The following is a 21,916-nucleotide window of genomic DNA, read 5'->3' on the forward strand; positions in this document are numbered from 1 at the left end:
GGTGGGGCTGAAAGTTCCAACCCTCAAATTTTGATTGATCTCCTTAGCAACCAGCCCCCCTCCTTAGGAATACTTCAAAAGTTACCTACCTCATTAACATAAACTCAGATGTGGTTGAGAGGGGCTTGTTACCAACAACAAGATACTCTTTCACCCTTATGGATCTGGAGCTATTCAGTACCAAAGACCAAACACTATAACAAAAGATGCTCCCACTGCTTTTATCACTTAGGAAATTCCAAGGGTTTAAAGAGCTCTATGCCAGCAAACAAAACAATGAACAAGGTGAAAAGACAACCCACAGATTAGAAAATATTTGCAAATGATGTGACTGACAAAGAATTAGTCTCCAAAATTCACAAACAGTTCATGATGCTTAACAGCATCAAAACAAACAATCCAATCAAAAATGGGCAGAAGACCTTAGTAGACATTTCTCTAAAGAAGACCTACAGATGGCCAAGAGACACATGAAAAGATGTTCAACATTGCTAGTTATTAAATAAATGCAAATCAAAACTACAATGAGGTATCACCTCATACCAGTGTGATTGGCTATCATCAAAAATCCACAAACAATAAATGCTGGAGAGGGTGTGGAGAGAAGGGAATGTTCCTACACTGTCAGTCGGAATGTTAATTGGTTCAGCCACTATGGAGAATAATTTGGAAGTTCCTTAAAAAAATAAAAATAGAGCTATCATACGACCATGCAATCCCACTCCTGGGCATATATCAGGAGAAAAACATGATCTGAAAGAATACATGCACCCCAGTGTTCACTGAAGCACTGTTTATAATAGCCAAGATATGGAAGCAACCTAAATGTCCATGGACAGAGGAGTGGATAAAGAAAATGTGGTACATATATGCAATGGAATATTACTCAGCTATTAAAAAGAATGAAATAAATGATATTTGTAGCAACATGGATGGACCTAGAAATTGTCATAATGAGTGAAGTCAGTCAGAGAGAGAAGAAGAAATGTCATATGACATCCATTATAGGTGGAATGGAAAAGAAAATGATACAAATGAACTTACTTAACAAAACAGAAGGAGACTCACAGACTTAGAAAACAAATTCATGGTTGCTGGGGGGAGGAATGGGGGATGGAATAGTTAGGGAGTTTGAGATGGACAGGTACACAATACTGTATTTAAAATGGATAACCAACCAGAACCTACTGTATAGCACAAGGAACTCTGCTCAAAGTTATGTGGTGCCTGGATGAGATGGGGGGTTGAGGGAGAATGGATACATGTATATGTATGGCTGAGTCCCTTCACTGTTCACCAGCAACTATCACAACATTTTTGTTAATCGGCTATCAGTTCAGTTCAGTTGCTCAATTGTGTCTGATTCTGTGACCCCATGGACTGCAGCACGCCAGGCTTCCCTGCTCATCACCAACTCCCGGAGTTTACTCAAAAACTCATATACTCTTGCCTGGAAAATCCCATGGACGGAGGAGCCTGGTAGGCTGCAGTCCATGAGGTCGCTAAGAGTCAGACACGACTGAGCAACTTCACTTTCACTTTTCACTTTCATGCATTAGAGAAGAAAATGGCAACCTGCCCCAGTGTTCTAGCCTAGAGAATCCCAGGGACAGAGGAGCCTGGTAGGAGGCCGTCTATGGGGTCGCACAGAGTCGGACACGACTGAAGCAACTTAGCAGCAGCAGCAGCATGTCCACTGAGTCAGTGATGCATTCCAACCATCTCATCCTCTGTCGTCTCCTTCTCTGCCCACCTTCAATCTTTCCCAACATCAGGGCCTTTTCTGATGAGTCAGTTCTTCACATCAGGTGGCCAAAGTATTGGAGTTTCAGCTTCAGCATCAGTCCTTCCAATGAATACTCAGGACTGATTTCCTTTAGGATGGACTGGTTTGATCTTCTTGCAGTCCAAGGGTCTCTCAAGACTTCTCTAACACCACAGTTCAAAAGTATCAATTCTTTGGCACTCAGCTTTCTTTATAGTCCAACTCCCACATCCATACATAATTACTGGAAAAATCATAGCTTTGACTAGACAGACCTTTGTTGACAAAGTATGCTGTCTAGGTAGTCATAGCTTTTCTTCCAAGGAGCAAGCATCTTTTAATTTTGTGATTGCAGTCACCATCCACAGTGATTTTGGAGCCCAAGAAAATAAGATCTGTCACTGTTTCTATTGTTTCCCCATCTATTTGTCATGAAGTGATGGCACCAAATGCCATGATCTTAAAGTTTTCTGAACGTTGACTTTTAAGCCACTTTTTTCACTCTTCTCTTTCATTTTCGTCAAAAGGCTCTTTAGTTCTTCTTAACTTTCTGCCATAAGGGTGGTGTCATCTGCATATCTGAGGGTATTGATATTTCTCCCGGTAATCTTGATTCCAGCTTGTGCTTCCTCCAGTCCAGTGTTTCTCATGATGTACTCTGCATATAAGTTAAATAAGCAGGGTGACAATATAGAGTCTTGACATACTCCTTTCCCGATTTGGAACTAGTCTGTTGTTCCATGTCCAGTTCTAACTATTGCTTCTTGACCTGCACACAGATTTCTAAGGAGTCAGGTCAGGTGGTCAGGTATTCCCATCTCTCGAAGAATTTTCCACAGTTTATTGTGATCCACACAGTCAAAGGCTTTGGCATAGTCAATAAAGTAGAAGTAGACATTTTTCTGGAACTCTCTCGCTTTTTCTAAATTCAACGGATGTTGGCAATTTGATCTCTGGTTCCTCTGCCTTTTCTAAATCCAGCTTGAACAGCTGGAAATTCGCAGTTCACATACTGTTGAAGCCTGGCTTGGAGAATTTGAGCATTACATTGCTAGCATGTGAGATGAGTGCAATTGTGCAATAGTTTGAGCACTCTTTGGCATTGCCTTTCTTTGGGACTGGAGTGAAAAACTGAACTTTTCCAGTCCTGCAGCCACTGCTGAGTTTTCCAAATTTGCTGGCATATTGAGTGCAGCACTTTCACAGCATCATCAATTAGGATTTGAAATAGCTCAACTGGAATTCCGTCACCTCCACTAGCTTTGTTTGTAGTGATGCTTCCTAAGGCCTACTTGACTTTGCATTCCAGGATACATTCCCTTTCTTTCCCTTCCAGGTAAGGGAAGTTATTGTAAGGGCTAAAACTACTAAAATACTTAGAATAAAACATAGGTTTAAATCTTCATAACTTCAGATTTGGTAATGGATTCTTAGATATGACACTAAAAGGAAAGGGAAGGGGAAAGGGAGAAGGACACTTACCAGCAGTTCTACACACATTTTAAACCCAGTTAGCCAGATCTTAGTCACTAGCAAGTGACTTAATGTCCTAACTTAAATGGCCATATTTATTACATGACCATGTACACAGTGAGAAATTGGAGATGTAATCATTATAGAAGAAGGGAATAGATGTTGAAAGACATGAAACAGTGAGCCATATGCCATGATTTAACTCATCAGCTATCTTTTCATCAATATCTTCAGTTTCCATGTACCCTAGTCCTCTTGCACACTCACAGATAAAACTATAATCCTACATTGATACAACTACTATTAATATCATCTCTACTGTTACAACTCGGTCCTCTAAAAAAAAAACCATACAGCTATGTGGTTTTTAGCACTTCTATAAATTCATTGTTTTTAACTTCAGCTGGAGTTTTGACTCAACTGGGTGACAAAAATTTATTAAAAAACAATATTTATAGTTCTTTGATCCATGCATGTGGTGCTAAGTTGCTTCAGTTGTGTCCTACTCTGCAACTCCAGGGACTGTACCTCACCAGGCTCCTCTGTTTATGGGATTCTTCAGGCAAGAGTCCTGCAGTGGGTTGCCATGCCCTTCTCCAGGGGATTTTCCCAACCCAGGAATAGAACCCATGTCTCCTGTATTGGCAGCTGGGTTCTTTACCATTAGTGCTACCTGGGAAGCCACTCTTCGATCCATGTGCATGCCAAGTAGCTTCAGTCCTGTCCAACTCTTTGCCACCCAGTGGACTGTAGACCCCCAGATTCCTCTGTCCATTGGATTCCCCAGGCAAGAATAATGGTATGGGTTGCCATTTCCTACTCTGTCTTTGATCCATAGCACCTTATAAAACTTTAGCTGGATTTATCACTTGAACTGCTAACATATAGTTCTGCACACTAGAGTCGTTCTCAAAATAAACTTTATAAAAAAGAGGAATTGGTATTTTAAAGCAGGTGACTCAGAACATTGTCTTAGATCAAGAAAATCAAGGCTCATCAGAGGACAAATGCTAAAGAAATAATGTTACAGGGAAGAACTGACTCCATGTTGGATCTGTTTCTTTTACTTTAATCTTTGCTTCCTGTTGCCTTTGTTCATTGAAAGGATACTGTTCATACATAACGGCCTGCCTTGGGGAACGCTGCCTCTCTGCCTGAATGCCTTTAAACCAAAATGCCTTTGTTCAAAACCCTGTCTACCTGTAGATGGCTACAGGAAGGAAGAAATTGACACATTCCCTTTCCCAGGCTGGCCATTCCAGGAGGTAACTGCAAGATTAATGAAATTTTTACTTTACTTCCTCACCTCCCCCCATCTCTTTTCTTTTTTTTTTTCTTTTTTTTCCCCTCATCTCTTTTCTACAGCAGAATCTAGTGTCCAGACCCTGATAAGATGGCTATTTTTAGACATTAGTCTGCCATCTTCTTGGTCAGCTGGCTTTCAGAATGAAGTTGTATTCCTTGCCTCCACACTTGCCTCATCTCTCATTTAACTGGCCTGTCATGTGGCAAGCAGAGTGAGCACAGACTCAGTAACAATAAGACCTGGTAGTCAGAATTTTTTAGTCTTCTATGAATGAAAGAGTAGTTACATTAGCTTGTATGCTGTTCAGTTCAGTTCAGTCACTCAGTCGTGTCCGACTCTTTGTGACCCCCTGAATAGCAGCACGCCAGGCCTCCCTGTCCATCACCAACTCCCGGAGTTCACTCAGACTCATGTCCATCGAGTCAGTGATGCCATCCAGCCATCTCATCCTCTGTCGTTCCCTTCTCCTCCTGCCCCCAATCCCTCCCAGCATCAGAGTCTTTTCCAATGAGTCAACTCTTCGCATGAGGTGGCCAAAGTACTGGAGTTTCAGCTTTAGCATCATTCCTTCCAAAGAAATCCCAGGGCTGATTTCCTTCAGAATGGACTGGTTGGATCTCCTTGCAGTCCAAGGGACTCTTAAGAGTCTTCTCCAACACCACAGTTCAAAAGCATCAATTCTTCGGTGCTCAGCTTTCTTCACAGTCCAACTCTCACATCCATACACGACCACTGGAAAAACCATAGCCTTGACTAGATGGACCTTTGTTGGCAAAGTAATGTCTCTGCTTTTCAATATGCTATCTAGGTTGGTCATAACTTTTCTTCCAAGGAGTAAGCATCTTTTCATTTCATGGCTGCAGTCACCATCTGCAGTGATTTTGGAGCCCAGAAAAATAAAGTCTGACACTGTTTCCCCATCTATTTCCCATAAAGTGATGGGGCTGGAGGCCATGATCTTCGATTTCTGAATGTTGAGTTTTAAGTCAACTTTTTCACTCTCCTCTTTCACCTTCATCAAGAGGATTTTTAGTTCCTTTTCACTTTCTGCCATAAGGGTGGTGTCATCTGCATATCTGAGGTTATTGATATTTATCCCAGCAATCTTGATTCCAGCTTGTGCTTCTTCCAGCCCAGCGTTTCTCATGATGTACTCTGCATAGAAGTTAAATAATCAGGGTGACAATATACAGCCTTGATGTACTCCTTTTCCTATTTGGAACCAGTATGTTGTTCCATGTCCAGTTCTAACTGTTCCTTCCTGACCTGCATACAAATTTCTCAAAAGGCAGGTCAGGTGGTCTGGTATTCCCATCTCTTTCAGAATTTTCCACAGTTTATTGTGATCCACACAGTCAAAGTCTTTGGCATAGTCAATAAAGCAGAAATAGATGTTTTTCTGGAACCCTCTTGCTTTTTTGATGATCCAGCAGATGTTGGCAATTTGATCTCTTGTTCCTCTGTCTTTTCTAAAACCAGCTTGAACAACTGGACATTCACGGTTCACGTATTGCTGAAGCCTGGCTTGGAGAATTTTGAGCATTACTTTACTAGCGTGTGAGATGACTGCAATTGTGCAGTAGTTTGAGCATTCTTTGGCATTGCCTTTCTTTGAGATTGGAATAAAAACTGACCTTTTCCAGTCTTGTGGCCACTGCTGAGTTTTCCAAATTTGCAGTTTCACAGCATCATCTTTCAGGATTCAATTCTGGTTCTTTCCAGATGAAATAAATGAAGGATAGATTTAACAATGAAGAAAGAACTAATGAGATGAGACTGTCCCCCAAATAGGCAAATGCTGATAACAAAAATGGTAAAAAACAAGAATTAAAAAAAAACACACACACAAAATACATCATTTGGAAAGTAAATGAAAAAAAAAGTTGGAAAAATGCAATCCGAACTAAAATTAAATTGAGTGCTTTGAGAATACCAGTGCTGTTCTAGTGGGAAGATCCTTAAGTATTCAGGCTGTGGCTAAGAGACAAACCTAGAGAAGCTAATCATTACTCATTTTGAATATATAAAACAGGGAGAAAACAGTCATGTGGCTTCCCCCCCACCCCGACACAAAATATTCCAGCTTTTATTAATTAGCATCAGGCATCTTAGAAGAGACAAAAGATGAGGCAGCAGAACTGGGAAGGCTGTCTGAATAAACACACAAAATAGAGCAGACAGGACTCAGAAAGTCATGTGAGCAGAGGGAGCCAGCATCCTCTGGGAGTGCCCCTGGACCCAGGGGTGCTCCAGGATGGGCCAAGGGCAGCTGCCCAGACGGCTTGTATTTGAGCAGCTTGAAAATCAAGTCCCAGCTTCAGAAGGCATTGATGGGGGAACCTCACATCTACCTTGAGGATTCATTTGGAGGTCTCAGTGCATGAGGTTGTTTTGAAGCGTGGATTGCCTACCAGCAGTTCATAGCAGAGGATTCCAATGAACCACAGATGCACCTTCTTATTGTATGTTTTCCCCTCCATGTTTCTCCAGTCATGGAACTGTCTGCTCAGGCTGTCTCCACATCTTAAACTTCTCCTCATGACTTAATCTGCAGCAATCTGGTTTCTACCGTCTATGTTCCATGCAAGCTACTCTTGTCAAGAATATGAACCTCTGAGGGATGTAACATACAATATGATAAATGTAATCAACATTGCTGTATATTATATATGAAAGTCGTTAAGAGAGTGGGTTCTAAGAATTCTCATCACATGAAAAAATGTTTTGTTTCTATTTATTAAATTTTATATCTATATGAGATGGCAGATGTTCACTTACTGTGATAATCACTTCATGATGTATATAAGTCAAACCATTATGCTGTACTTCTTAAACTTATACCATGCTGTATATCAATTATATCTCAATAAGACTAGAAGAAAAAATAAACTTATAGGGAAAATTTTTTAAAAGATCTATAATCTGAGAACTATAAAACACTGATGAAGGAAATTGAAGGTGATTCAAAGAAATGGAAAGATATCCTATGCTCTTGGATTGGAAGAACTAATATTGTTAAAATGGCCATAATACCCAAAGCAATCTACAGATTAATTTGATCCCTATCAAATTACCCATGATATTTTTTCACAGAACTAGAACACATAATCCTAAAACATATGTGGAACAACAAAAGACCAAAAATTGCCAAAGCAATCCTAAGAAAAAAGAATGAAGCTGGAGGTATAACCTCCCCAGACCTCAGGCAATATTATAAAGCTACAGTAATCAGAACAACATGGCACTGGCACAAATAGACATTTACCTCAATGGAACAGAATAGAGAGCCCCCAAATAAATCCATACACCTATGATCAATTAATCTTCAACAGAAGAGGCAAGACTATACAATAAAGAAAAGACAGTGTCTTCAGCAAGTGGAGTTGGGAAAGCTGGACAGCTACATATAAATCCATGAAGTCTTCACACAGTATACAAAAATAAACTCAAAATTGCTTAAAGACCTAAATGTAAGACCATATACTATAAAACTCCTAGGTGAGAACACAGGGAAAACATTCTCTGACATAAATTGTAGCAATATTTTCTTAGATCAATCTCCCAAGACCAAAGAAATAAAAGCAAAAATAAACAAATGGAATCTAATCAAACTTAAAAGTTTTTGCACAGCAAAGGAAACCATAAAATAAACCAGGAAAGACAACATGCACCCTAATGTTTATGATAGTATTATTTACAATAGCCAAGATATGGAATCAATCTAAGTGCCCATCAAGAGATGAATGTATAAAGAAGATGTATACATATACAGTGGAATATTGGTTTCCCAGGTGGCACTAGTGGTAAAGAACCCACCTGCCAATGCAAGAGTCATAAGAGACAAGAGTTTGATCCCTGGGCCAGGAAGATCCCCTGGAGGAGGAAATGGCAACCCACTCCAGTATTCTTGCCTGGAGAATCTCATGGACAGAGGACCCTGGGAGACTACAGTCAATGGGGTAACAAACAGTTAGTCTTGACTGAGCAACTTAGCACAAACAAATGAGATAATCCCATCTGCAACATGGATGTACCTAAAGGTTATCATACTGGGTGTATACTGGGTGAATTCAGTCAGATTGAGAAAGACAAATATATGGTATCACTTACATGTGGAATCTAAAAAATAATACAAATGAACCTATATACAGAACAGAAACAGAATCAAGCACAGAAAACAAACATGGTTACCAAAGGAGGAAGTTAGCAGGGAGGATGGATCAATTAGGAATATGGGATTAACAGACACACATTATTATATATAAAAAACAAGAATTGACTGTACAGCACAGGGAAATATATTCAGTATCTTATAATAACCTATAATGGGAAAGAATCTGAAAAAATATACATATAGCTGAATCATTTTGGTATATATCTGAAACTAACACAATATTTTAAATCAACTATACTTGTCAACAAAGGTCCATCTAGTCAAGGCTATGGTTTTTCCAGTGGTCATGTACGGATGTGAGAGTTGGACTATAAAGAAGACTGAGCACAGAAAAATTGATGCTTTTGAACTGTGGTGTTGGAGAAGACACTTGCGAGTCCCTTGGACTGCAAGGAGATCCAACCAGTCCATCCTCAGGGAAATCAGTCCTGGGTATTCATTGGAAGGAATGATGCTAAAGCCGAAACTCCAGTATTTCGGCCACCTGATGTGAAGAGCTGACTCATTTGAAAAGACCCCGATGTTGGGAAAGATTGAAGTCAGGAGAAGGGGATGACAGAGGATGAGATGGCTAGATAGCATCACCGACTCAATGAACATGAGTTTGGGTAAGCTCTGGGAGTTGGTGATGGACAGGAAGGCCTGGCACTATGGTTCATGGGGTCGCAAAGAGTCGGACACGACTGAGCGACTGAACTGAACTGATATTTCAATTAAAAAAAAATAAAGTGTATTACACTCAGTTCAGTTCAGTTCACTCAGTCGTGTCCGACTCTTTGCGACCCCATGAATCGCAGCATGCCAGGCCTCCCTGTCCACCATCAACTCCTGGAGTTCACTCAAACTCACGTCCATCGAGTCAGTGATGCCATCCAGCCATCTCATCCTCTGTTGTCCCCTCTTCCTCCTGCCCTTAATCCCTCCCAGCATCAGAGTCTTTTCCAATGAGTCAACTCTTCGCATGAGGTGGCCAAAGTACTGGAGTTTCAGCTTTAGCCTCATTCCTTCCAAAGAACACCCAGGGCTGATTTCCTTTAGAATGGACTCCCTACCACCAAAAAAAGAGAAAAAAATTAAAGAAAAAAAGAGTACTTACTTTGGTGTTGCCAAATTCAGTGACATTTCTGTGTACACATCTTATTTGACTTCACATCTTACTCGACCTTGATCTCTCAATGGCATTGACTTGGTCCTTATTCTTTCACACTTCAAACCTTCTCTTCTTTTGTTCCCTTCAGATGTTTCTCTCCTGATTTTCCTCCTACCACACTGAATGGTCCCCTTTCTGCAGGCTTCTCCTCTTCCAACTCAACATTTACTAGGCGTTCCTTAGGGATAGGTCCTGGATCCCTTCTCTTCTCTATTTACATTCTTTTACTAGATAATCCCATTCATTTTCTTTGTTTTAAATACCATTTAATACTAGTGATTTTTCAGAGGAGAATTTTTTGTATCTCCCAAGAAGTCTTTCTTAAATCTGGTCTTACATCCAATTATCTACAAATATTTCTATTCAAATGTCTCAAAAGTGTCTTGAACTTATGTCCAAATTAGAACTCTTAATCTCCAGCAACTCCCCTGCCCCAGCCTTCCAATCTAACTAATGCAAACCATTGTCCTGATTGCCCAAGTCAGGAAATTAGAATTTATTAATGGTTTCTTTTTCTCCTTTCTCCATCCTATATCTAATCTCCAACCAAGTCTTGAGACTTTTTCCATCCCCTCTCCCAGTGTATTCTGAATGTATCCACTTCTTTTTTCTACTGCCACCACCTTAATTCAGGCCATCATTTTTTTTCCTCTGGGACAATTGCAACAGCTTCCTAACTAGAGAACCTACTTCTATATTTTGATACCTCCAAACTTTTTTGGGCATAGTAGTGATATTCCTATGATACAAATCAAATAATTTCATTCCTGGCTGAATAACCAATAATATCCCACTGCATTGAGACTAAAACCCAAATTTCTTATTCTTTTTTTTTTTTGACTGTTAAGCAAAGGAAAGCTTCTGAACAGATTTGGGATCTCTATATAAATTCTGAGGCCACCAAAAACCAAGAGAAAAGAACATATGTTAACAACAAAGAAGCAATTAAGGAATTCTACTCAAATCTTGAAGAGTTGTGAAATGAAAGTTGCTCAGTCATGTCCAACTCTTTGCAACACTTTGGACTATACAGTCCATGGAATTCTCCAGGCCAGAATATTGAAGTGGGTAGCCTTTCCCTTCTTCAGGGCATCCTCCCAACCCAGGGATTAAACTGCGGTATCCTGCATTGCAGGCAGATTCTTTACCAGCTGAGCCACAAGGGAAGCCCCAGAATACTAGAGTGGGTAGCATATCCTTTCTCCAGCGGATCTTCCCGACCCAGGAATCGAACTGGAGTCTCCTGCATTGCAGGTGGATTCTTTACCAGCTGAGCTACCAGAGAAGCCCTGAAGAGTTGCCTTAGGCACAAATGATATTTGTCTTCAGTGTTCCTAGCCTCCTCCTTTTCAACCATTCTGTTCTTTCTTTGGTGTAACTATCAGAATCAGGGGGGAAAAAAAGCAATTATAACTGTAAGTTTAGTAACTTTTTGCATTTAAAAAAAATGTACTTCTAATTATGAGATAATAGACTTCTTTTTTATTACCAAAGAAGTTTCAGACGTCATTGAGGGGGACTAGAAAGAAGGGGAGAGGGTTAAAAAAAGTCCTTTCTAGGAGTCTCAAAAATCATAACTCATAATCCATCAGCTCTTCTGACTTTAAGGCTGATTCAGTTGTGCTAAGTCACTTCAGTCGTGTCTGACTCTTTGTGACTCTGTGGACTGTAGCCTGTCAGTCTCCTCTGTCCGTGGGATTCTCCAGGCAAGAATACTGGCGTGGGTTGCTGTATTCTTCTCTAGCAGATCTTCTCAACCTAGGGATTGCACCCGCGTCTCTTATGTCTACCTGCATTGGCAGATGGGTTCTTTACCACTAGTGCCACCTGGGAAGCCCAGGTTTGGTTAATAGGGCTATTTAACAAGTTTTCTAGTTCATGTTGAGAAGCTAAACAGAACTATCTTGTCTCTTCTTGTTTCTGTGATGTGAAACTCATTTCTCTTGGAAATTTTTTACTCTGTGAACATTTACACTTTGAAACATCAGACTCTTTTTCTAAATTGAGATATAATTGACATAGAACATTGTATTAGCTTTAGGTGGGCAACAGCCAAAGTCTCTATCCTAACCTGCAAGTTTCCGAGTATGTTTCAGTGTTGCCTGTCTCTCTAGCGTAGTCTTAAACCATCTCCCCTTTGCTTAATCAACTTCAGCCTCTGATTTTTATTCTTCGCACTCACCAAGTTCTTTTGTGCCTTAGGTTTTTACACATGCTGTTCCCACTCCCTGGAAAGGTCTTCCCCTGCATTTTCCATGTCTAATTCCTTCATGTTCCTTAGATACTAAGATAAAATCACGTCTTCAGAGATCTCCATTGATTATCCTGTTATTTATTTTTTCTATCTCAATTTTATCCTTATGTGTATGCTCAGTCGTGTCTGACTCTTTGCGACCCTGTGGACTGTAGCCCTCCAGGCTCTTCTTGTCCATGGAATTTTCCAAGCAAGAACACAGGAGTGAGTGGATTGCCATTTCCTCCTTCGGAGGAGCTTCCTGACCCAGGGATCAAACCCTTGTCTCCTCTATTGGCAGGCGGATTCTTTACCACTGTGCCACCTGGGAAACTCCAATTTTATCCTTATTTTTCTTCAAAAATTTAAAGAAACAAGCACACATATGCTGCTTGAAAGCAGAAAGTGTTAGTCGCTCAGTCGTATCCAACTCTTTGAGTCAGTATGGACTGTATAACCCACCCAGCTCCTCTGTCCATGGAATTCTCCAGGTAAGAATACTAGAGGGAGTTGCCATTCTCTTTTCCAGGGCATCTTCCCGACCCAGGGATTGAATCTGGGTCTCTGGCACTGCAGGCAAATTCTTTACTGTCTGAGCCATCAGGGAAGCCCATATGCTGTGTATTAGGTATCAAGTACTATTCTATTCACAGCAATCTCACTAGTTGATTAAGTTATTATTCCATCTTTAAGGATGAGGCAACTGAGGCACAATAACTAGTAAGTGGTGAATTTGGATTTCGCCCCAAGCCAACTAGCTTGTGCTCTTAACCATTTATGCTGTATTTTGCCTGTCAATAGAAGAAGGCAATGGCAACCCACTCCAGTACCCTTGCCTGGAAAATCCCATGGACGAAGGAGCCTGGTAGGCTGCAGTCCATGGGGTTGCTAAGAGTCTGACACGACTGAGCGACTTTCACTTTCACTTTTCACTTTCACGCATTGGAGAAGGAAACGGCAAACCACTCCAGTGTTCTCGTCTGGAGAACCCTAGACGGGAGCCTGGTGGGCTGCCGTCTATGGGCTCTCAGAGAGTCGGACACAACTGAAGTGAATTAGCAGCAGCAGCAGCCTGTCAATGTCAAAATTTGGAATTATTGTATTACTTTCCTTTTTTGTTGTTGCTGTTTTTTTAATTTACGTTATTCTTTCCCTGTCCCTCCCAGAACATAAACTCCGTGAGTCAGGGATACTTGAACATTGTCATCTTATTGGTCATTGATTTCACAAGGCTTAACTGTTGTACCTCGGACACAATGAGTACTTAATAAACATTGGTTTAACCACTGAATGAATGAATGGGAGCAAGAGAAAACAATATTCATGCTGACAAAGTTGGTGAAAGGTTGGTTTGAGGTGGTGGTGGTGGTGGCAGTTTAGTTGCAAAGTCATGCCAGGCTCCTCTGTCCATGATATTTCCCAAGTAAAAATACTGGAATGGGCTGCCATTTCCTTCTCCAGGGGATCTTCCCGACCCAGGGATCAAATCCACGTCTACTACTTGGCCGGCAGATTCTTTGCCACTGAGCCACCTGGGAAGCTCTGGTTTGAGGTACTAGACCACAAAAACACAACTTTTTAAAATATATTTGTTAGAAAGTATCATAAATGACTGGAAGTTGCAAAGATAAAGAAATATGAGGGAACCGTGCTTCTACAAATGATTTAAGAAATTATTTTCTGGGTACCTGACATTGATTTATATATATGTATGCACGTATATATGATATGGGAGACAGAAATGGTAACCCACTCCAGTATTCTTGCATGGAAAATCCCATGGATGGAGGTAGCCATGGGGTTGCAAAGAGTCGGACACAACTGAGCGACTTCACTTTCTTTCACTATGACACATATATGAATAAAGAGAGAAATATAACTGCAATACTGGAAGAGTATGATATATAAGGAAATGCTTACTTTTTTCAAGTTAAATACTGACTTAGGATCAAAGTTGTAATCAAATCTTAAACTATTAAACTAGTATACATGGCTTAATGAAGTTAGGCTGAATATATTAACAAAATTGTATCAATCAGGAAAATGGGGCATAGGCAATGGGTGGCAATGGAAACTTAGGAAAGTTACAGAATAAAACTCCATTCTTTGTTCTATCCAGAGGAAAAAGAGACACAGCGATCTACCCCAAGTGTTGTGATCCCTTTGAAGAACTGTGCTTATACTTTGTGGCGTGAGGGCATCCTGGGAAGAACGCAGTTTAGCTAACTGCAATTACAGGTTTTCTCTCCTTTTCTTCAGCAGTGCACGGTCATTCGTCCTTGTCACGGAGACTGGACACTAAAGGAGCACATGGGGTGGGGATGGGCTTCTTAACTGCAGTGAGATCAAGGCTGCAAAGCTGGAATAGAATTTCCTGCTGCTAAGTTGCTTCAGTTGTGTCCGACTCTGTGAGACCCCATAGATGGCAGCCCACCAGGCTCCCCCATCCCTGGGATACTCTAGGCAATAATACTGGAGTGGATTGCCATTTCCTTCATGGTGATCCAAATCCAAAACAAATTTCATGTGTTTTCTTTTTCCTTTCCCTTCCCTTTCCTCCTCTCCTCTCTCCTTCCCTTGCCTTCTCTTCTCTCCTTTCTTGATCAGATAATCACAAGAGAATATCCTGTTGTAACTGTGAGCATGTGGAAGGAATCTCTTGTTTTGGTCTATTTTTGAAGAATCACATCCAGAGAACCTGTTAGTCAAGGCTTTATAAGGACATTGTCATTTGCTCTTCCTCCCACACCATCAACCACTGTCTTTTTTCCCTTCACCTTGTACACAATGAAGGGAGAGTCCTGCTTAAAGAGAGAGCATGTGTGTGTGTGTGTGTGTGTGTGTGTGTGTGTATTTGAACACTTCTTGGCCACTTAGAAACAACTCTGCAATAAGTGCCACCAGGAGAGAGGGAAGAAACTGGTCAGGTCCTTGATCTATTGACTCCATAGCCTATTGCATGCTAAGTCACTTCAATCGTGTATGACTCTTTGCAACCATAAGGACTATAGCCTGCCAGGCTCCTCTGTCCATGGAATTTTCCAGGCAAGAATATTGGATTGGGTTGCTGTTTCATTCTCCAGAGAATCTTCCTGACCCAGGCATCGAACCCATATCTTTTATTGCCACATCTCCTACACTGGCAGGCAGGTTCTTTACCAGTAGCTCCACCTGGGATGCGCCTCCACAATCTACCAGTTACACAGAAATAGTGTAATTTTTTCATTTTCTGCTCCTATTGCTGCCTTTCTTCTTGGTTGTTCTCAATTCCCATTTCTTCTTCATTCTTTATTCTCTCTCACTCTGACCTTGCCTTCATTTCCTTTTGTGACTCTTCATTATCACTCTTCATATTGATTACAGTGGTCATTTTATAAGCATGTAATATAATTGTTGGTTTTGCATTAGTAATGAGTGAAGGTGAATAAACATAATGATTCAGGTTACAGCTCTAGAGTTATGATTAAATTTTGGCTTCATCAGTTAAGAGTTGCCTGACTTTGGGCAAATCACTCAAATTCCCTGTGCCTTTCTTTCATCACCTGTGAATTGCAATGGTTCAGACCTCAGAGCTGCTGTTAGGATGGGAGAGATTGCATATACCATACTTAGAATGCTTGGCACATGGTCTCCAGAACTGTTAGCTCTTTTTAAGACTATTTATTGTAGGGTACTGTTGATACTATATAGAGGGAATTTCATGCAGTTTTCCTTTATTGAAGAATCCGTGGAGTAGAACTACTGGGGCAAGAAATAATAGTACCCAGAGGCCTACATTATAGATCTTTTTCTAAGCAGTGATGTGATAAACTGGACACAGAAAGCTTGGGTGAGGGCAAACAATCTTTAGCGAAGACTGTCCTGAGACAGTAAGGTTACTTGGAGAGGGCAGAGGTGAAGGATAGGGAAAGGAGCGGGCACAAGGGGAGACGAAGGAGGCGGAAGGGGCGGAAGCAGGAACCTTGTGTGTGTGTGTCGAGGGGCGGGGTGCTCCTAGAAGGCTTTGGAAGCAGAGCGTTTGGGTGCAGAAGACCGGGAAGGGTGCTGCGAGACCGGGGCGTCTGAAAGAGGATGCTCGGGCCCCGGGCACAAGCGCGCTAGTTCCCGTTTGCTTCTCTTCGAGGAAGGCACCGATTCCAGGCAGCTTCCTGAGCTTGGGCTCACGTCTCAGCGAGAGCCAGGCGCCTAAGCCACCCTCTGGGGCCTCGACACCCATCCGGCGGCCAGCCGGGCGGGCAGGGCCAGGCCGGGCTGGGGTCCCACCCCGCACGCGTCCAGCTTTCTCAGCCTCAGCCCCCGGCACCCGCGGTGCGGACCGGCGGGAGGCGCCTCCGGAGGTTTCCGTCTGGTCCCTCCCCCTCCCCCCGCGCCGACTCCGTCCGCCTCCCCGCCTCCCGCTCTGAGCCCCGGCCAGCGCGCAGGGAGGGAGCGGGCCGACGCTGCATCATTCCGCACCGGCTGCAGCGCGGCCGGAGGGAGCAGGTGGAGCGGGCGGGCGCGGCGAGCCGGAGCGCGGGACCTGGGGAGACTGCAGTGACGCTGCCCCGAGACATGGCGGCCGCGCGCCTCTGAATAAGCAGAATCGGAGCCCCTTGTCGCCCCCGGCCGCCGCAGCTGGGCCATGCCGCACCGCTGCTGACCGCAGGCAGGGTCCGGCCCGGAGGACACATGCCGCAGCAGCTGCCACCTCGCCGTTGATCCTCTCCCCTGCATTCTCCATGTTGCGTTTCTCGCCAGGTTCTCAGGCAGTGTAGCTGCGGCTGCCGGAGAGGCAATTCTTTTCCCATTTTCATCCTTCCCTCTTTAGTTCCTTCTCCCTTCCCCCGCCTGCTTTGCATCCATCTCCTCCACCCGGTTACCCACTCCTACCTCCGTCCACCGGGGCTATGGCCGCGGAAGAGGTATTGCAGACTGTGGACCATTATAAGACCGAGATAGAGAGGCTGACCAAGGAGCTCACGGAGACCACCCACGAAAAGATCCAGGCGGCCGAATACGGACTGGTGGTACTGGAAGAGAAGCTGACCCTCAAGCAGCAGTATGATGAGCTGGAGGCTGAATACGACAGCCTCAAACAGGAGCTGGAGCAGCTGAAAGAGGTGAGTTGCCTGTCACCTCTTCCCCGCTCGGCCTGGTCCCCCCACCCTCGGCGCCCACTCATCATTTATAAAGTAGTCGGGAAGCTTACTATTGAAAGGACTGTTTCTTCACTTAGAACCCTTGTAGATAAGAAAAGATTGAAAGAGTCCATTGTTTTAGCCCCAAGAGGGAAATTGCCCAGGAAATGAATGTATAATCTGGAATTTGGGAGGCGACGGCTGTTTGGCCTGTGGGGGAGGGAGATTCGTAAGAGTCCTCAAGTCTCAGCACTCAGAGGCGACATTCAGCCGGGTCGGAATGCATAAATCAAACTTCTCAAAACTGCTGTTATATCAAGCTCAGGTTTCAGTGACAATCCCATAAACCACAAAGGCTTTGAGTAGGTTTGTGTTGAGGAGCCACAGTTTCAAAGGATGTAGAACCTCAGCCTTCTGATGAATGTAACCACTCCTTGATGAGATTGGAAACTGTTATTAAGAGAATTCCCCGCCAATCCCATTTGAAAAAGAGTGAGCACTCTTCCTTCTCCTTGGCTTTAGTTATCCTTGTCTGGCTGCAGGAGAAAAACAACTCTACTGCTGGGGATTGCTGCTGCCTCAATTTCCCCTCTGAGTGAGGATGGGCCATGCCCAAAGTCTTATAAGGTCACCCTGACCAGGGAAAATTAAGTCCCCTACAGATGGTCTGAAAGAATGGCATACATCAAATGCATGAGTAGCGGTGCATTTCAAATAAGGCTCTTCTGTTTTAAATGACTGTGTATATAAAACCAGAATGTCACAAATGGACCGTGTATATCTAACAGTTGTCCTCTTTAATCTTTTGGTATTGGCTTCTTTTAAAGACTAGCTAATGTTTGGAAAAAAATAAGTAGTGAATATACTTTGATTTCCTATCAAAAGACTTAGAGGAATATACATATTGTTGAAGAAATTCAGTCTGTTTTACCCAATTCCTGAGGTACTATGTGTAGCATAAATGAAAATGTACACACTGCTTTTCTGTGTGGCACGTCTTTATTTTTATGTGCCTGTTGGCATTTAAAATGTTAATTTTAATCTCGTATATAATGTTAATCATACATGTTTTTCTTATAATGTACTCAAACAGTTTCTCAGGGGGCTGTCTTGTTTTGTATTATTATATTTAAGAAGCATGATCTATGACATATCTAATCAACCTGCCTTCTAATTTAATACATAATATGGTAAACATTTATACTTTCAGATATATATTATTTTTATTCTTATGCCTAAATGTAAAAAAAAAAATAAACATATGGTAAAAACCACAATTGGAAATCTGATTTTTTGTGTGTTAGGCTGTAAATTTCTAGTTTATGTTCTTTTGGTTTTGTCTTTTGTTTTTGTTTTTACCAAGTATATGTCTGTTCTTAACTACAACTAGATTTAATGGTATTTTCCAACTTAGATTAGGTCTTTACCTGATACGTTTAAATTCAATAATGATAAACCTGGTGAAGTCAGCAAACAGGATGGTGATTGTAATTTTCAGGGATGTTTTGATGTTGTCTACACTTATCAACACTGTTTTACCAAGACAAGGAAGTGCAAACCAGGCAATGTTAAGCCATCACCTCTTTGATAAAGATGGTAGACTTAATTTAATGAAATGAATATAACTGTTGACTAGCTTTCCTGCTTGATTCAAATAACCCTACTACGGTTTTTCTGTGTCATTGCATTCACCATATATAGTAAACTTTAATGCAATTGTCGTTTGCCTTTACTAGACCGTGTGTTCTCTAGGCAAGGAATCTGTCTTAATTAATATTGCATCCAAAGTCTTTAACACAAAGCCCACTACATAGTGAGCCTACAGTAAATATTTTATGAAAGAATAAATTTATACTGGAAGAATTATACTTTATCAAGCATTCACCAGTCCATATTGGTTAGCGTCAGAGAAAGACTAAGAAAATGAGGAAGTATATGTAGTGACTAGTGTTAAAAGCTACCTGTATTACTTTCATCAGCATCATAGGAAAAATGAGAAAAAATGTTTTATAAGAATATTGTGACATTTTTCTTAATATAGAATAATGCAAATACCAATTACAATTTTTTTCCTACAAAAATTGAGGTGTATTTTGTTCTGTATATCAGGAGATTAACAAATATTTATCAAAATTATTGTCAGCAAATGATACTTGTTTACATATGTATTTTGAGTTTGCATTTAGCATAAATATAATTGAAAGTTCCCAGTGAACTGGCTTATACAATTATATAAAAGTGTATTTTAGGGTAATAAAATTAATCATTATATTTGATAGTGAGACCTGTTATTTTGACCCTTTAAACACAATGTATCCTTTAGGTGGGAGTATTATTTAAATGAGCTAAATCAGTCTCAATAATATTTCCTGTGTGAAAAGTAAATGTAAAATAATTGTGGAAACTAAAATATTGCGGTGATGATATCACATAGAAGTCATTTTTGAAAAACACATTTTATTAGTGCTCTGATTTATCAAAAGGAAGTTTCGTTCGTTTGAAGGTATATATAGGAAATGATGTTGCTGCACTAAACTATAAAGCCAAGTATAAAATCTTTGGCTTATTTCCTAGCTGTTTCAACAGATATAATTTATTTAAAAGTAGTTGGACCAGTCAACAGAAAAATACTGTGCTAAGTTCAAGTTGGACATTAGTAATTTGCAGTGTCGCGACATGGCTCAGTCTTTACAGGTCATGTTGTTTTCAAGAGTCAGCACCCAGCAATGCTGCTGCCCCCCTTTCCCAGGCTGTGTACAGCTCTGACTGTAATGCATGTGAGCAGTATTGCTGAAGATGTGCAGAATCAAAATGATTAATTCACTAATTGTTATCTAGTTACTTTCTTTCCTAAGCCTGGAATGTTCTTTGTCTTGGCTTCATAACATTAGGGCTCTGCCCTGTGCCTACATGACTGTTGCAATTACAAAAGAACATGCTAAGTTGCTTCAGTCGTGTCCGGCTCTGTGCGACCCCATAGACGGCAGCCCACCAGGCTCCCCCGTCCCTGGGATTCTCCAGGCAAGAACACTGGAGTGGGTTGCCATTTCCTTCTCCATACTTGAAGAAAAAAAAATACTAATGCTGTGAAAAAAGAATGACTTCTGACATCATCATACTGCTCTCCTTTTCATTATCTTTGGAGAGCGGGACAAAGTACATCTCCACTAAAATACTTGACCATGGCTTTATGATTTCACGGATAATGCTTGCTTTTCAGTGGCCTGAGGGCCTGGCTGGGCGTAGTTTTGGGATGTGTGTAAATGAGCACTGTGCCTGTCACCCAGGCCAAAATAGTATTTGAAGAAGAGTCATGGTTCTAAAATAATTTGAAAATTAAACATTCATTTTAAAAAAAGAAAAAAATCCTAAAATTTAACTTTAAGAGTTGTGTTTTTGGGCTTTAAAAATGTTTAAAATGTAGAGAAGTTTGTTTTTTTTTAAAATGTAGAGAAGTTTTAAGAGATCCTCTTCGAAAGGAATGATTCAGCATTCCTGGTAGCATGAAAACATGTCCATGTGACAACTTTAGAAAAGTTTGGCAGCTAGGTTACAGTGTACTCTCTACTAAGAATCTTTACCTCATTTCCTCCTTTTGTCAGCCTGACACTAAGGATAGACACAGGGTGCTGAGGGAGCACTTGTGGACACAGAGCAGCTTTTCCTCTTAGAGTCAACTTGATGCTTTTTCAGGATTCTAATTAAATCGTCCAAGAAATAAACACTGAACTTAAATGTTTTTAGAGATTGTCATATTAGGGACCTGACGAAAGTCATTTAAGTACCTGAGTTCATCTTTAAACAGAACTCATTTTTTCCCCCTCTTATGGTTATAAAGATTGTTAGTTTCTCTTCTCTTTGTAAATTCTAAATCATAAAATCATATGAGGGGAAAAACCCAGATTTATTTTCCAGTCTATGAAGAAACATAGAGAAAGTATTTATTTATCTAAGCTAGTAGTTTTATTGTTTTTAAAGAAGAAATGTTATACTTACAGTTGCATTTATTATCAAGTTAATGAAAACATCTAAAGTATGTGGACATATACTTTTGGAAAGTGTTTATAAGCAACCTCAACAAGCAAACATAATCACACTTTCAATCATATTTCTTCTTCTTTTTTTTTTTTTTTCACCTAGTTTCTCTAACTTGTGGGCTTCCCTTGTGGCTCACCTGGTAAAGAATCCTCCTGTAATATGGGAGATCTGGGTTCTATCTCTGGATTGGGAAGATCCCCTGGAGAAGGGAAAGGCTACCCACTCCAGTATTCTGGCCTGGAGAATTCCATAGACTGTATGGTCCATGGGGTTGCAAAGAGTCGGACATGACTGAGCAACTTTCACTTTTTCTCTTAACTTGCACCATTTTTTTTCTTTTTATTTCAACTCAAAATTTCATCTCTAGAGAAGTTATTTCTCAGATACTACTTAGCAAAATTTTATCGTCTCATCACATTCATCATATTTGCATGAACATGTACAGCAGCCATGATTTGAAGATGGTTTTCAAAATTTAATACTTACAAATATTCTCCCCTGTCTTCCTCTTAAATATGCTTGTACTGTATGGATATTGCATTCCAAATTTGAAAATACAATAATTAGCTTGCATGTTGAAATACATAGTAAAGGACTTTCCCACACCTAAGATTTTACCTGTAAACATGGCTTTGAAGGAGAGGAGGGTATAAAGAGGTG

General features: G+C 41.1%; 1 protein-coding gene across 7 annotated transcripts in view; it reads left to right on the plus strand.

Moving 5' to 3' along the window:
• The first annotated feature begins 16,522 nt into the window (after positions 1 to 16,522).
• Positions 16,523 to 21,916, plus strand: part of BICD1 (BICD cargo adaptor 1) — a 253,436-nt gene continuing 248,042 nt past the window's right edge. For 3 of the 7 annotated variants that reach the window (XM_027541678.1, XM_027541679.1, XM_027541680.1), the window contains exon 1: positions 16,568 to 17,200. In XM_027541678.1, the coding sequence (XP_027397479.1) occupies positions 16,988 to 17,200 (213 nt within the window). In that variant the 5' untranslated portion in view covers positions 16,568 to 16,987. Of the gene's footprint in view, positions 17,201 to 21,916 lie in introns of all 7 variants that reach the window. The other 4 variants (XM_027541684.1, XM_027541682.1, XM_027541683.1 and 1 more) reach the window with 3 other exon arrangements.

The sequence above is a fragment of the Bos indicus x Bos taurus genome, chromosome 5, assembly GCF_003369695.1.
Source record: "Bos indicus x Bos taurus breed Angus x Brahman F1 hybrid chromosome 5, Bos_hybrid_MaternalHap_v2.0, whole genome shotgun sequence".
Taxonomy (NCBI): Eukaryota; Metazoa; Chordata; class Mammalia; order Artiodactyla; family Bovidae; genus Bos; species Bos indicus x Bos taurus.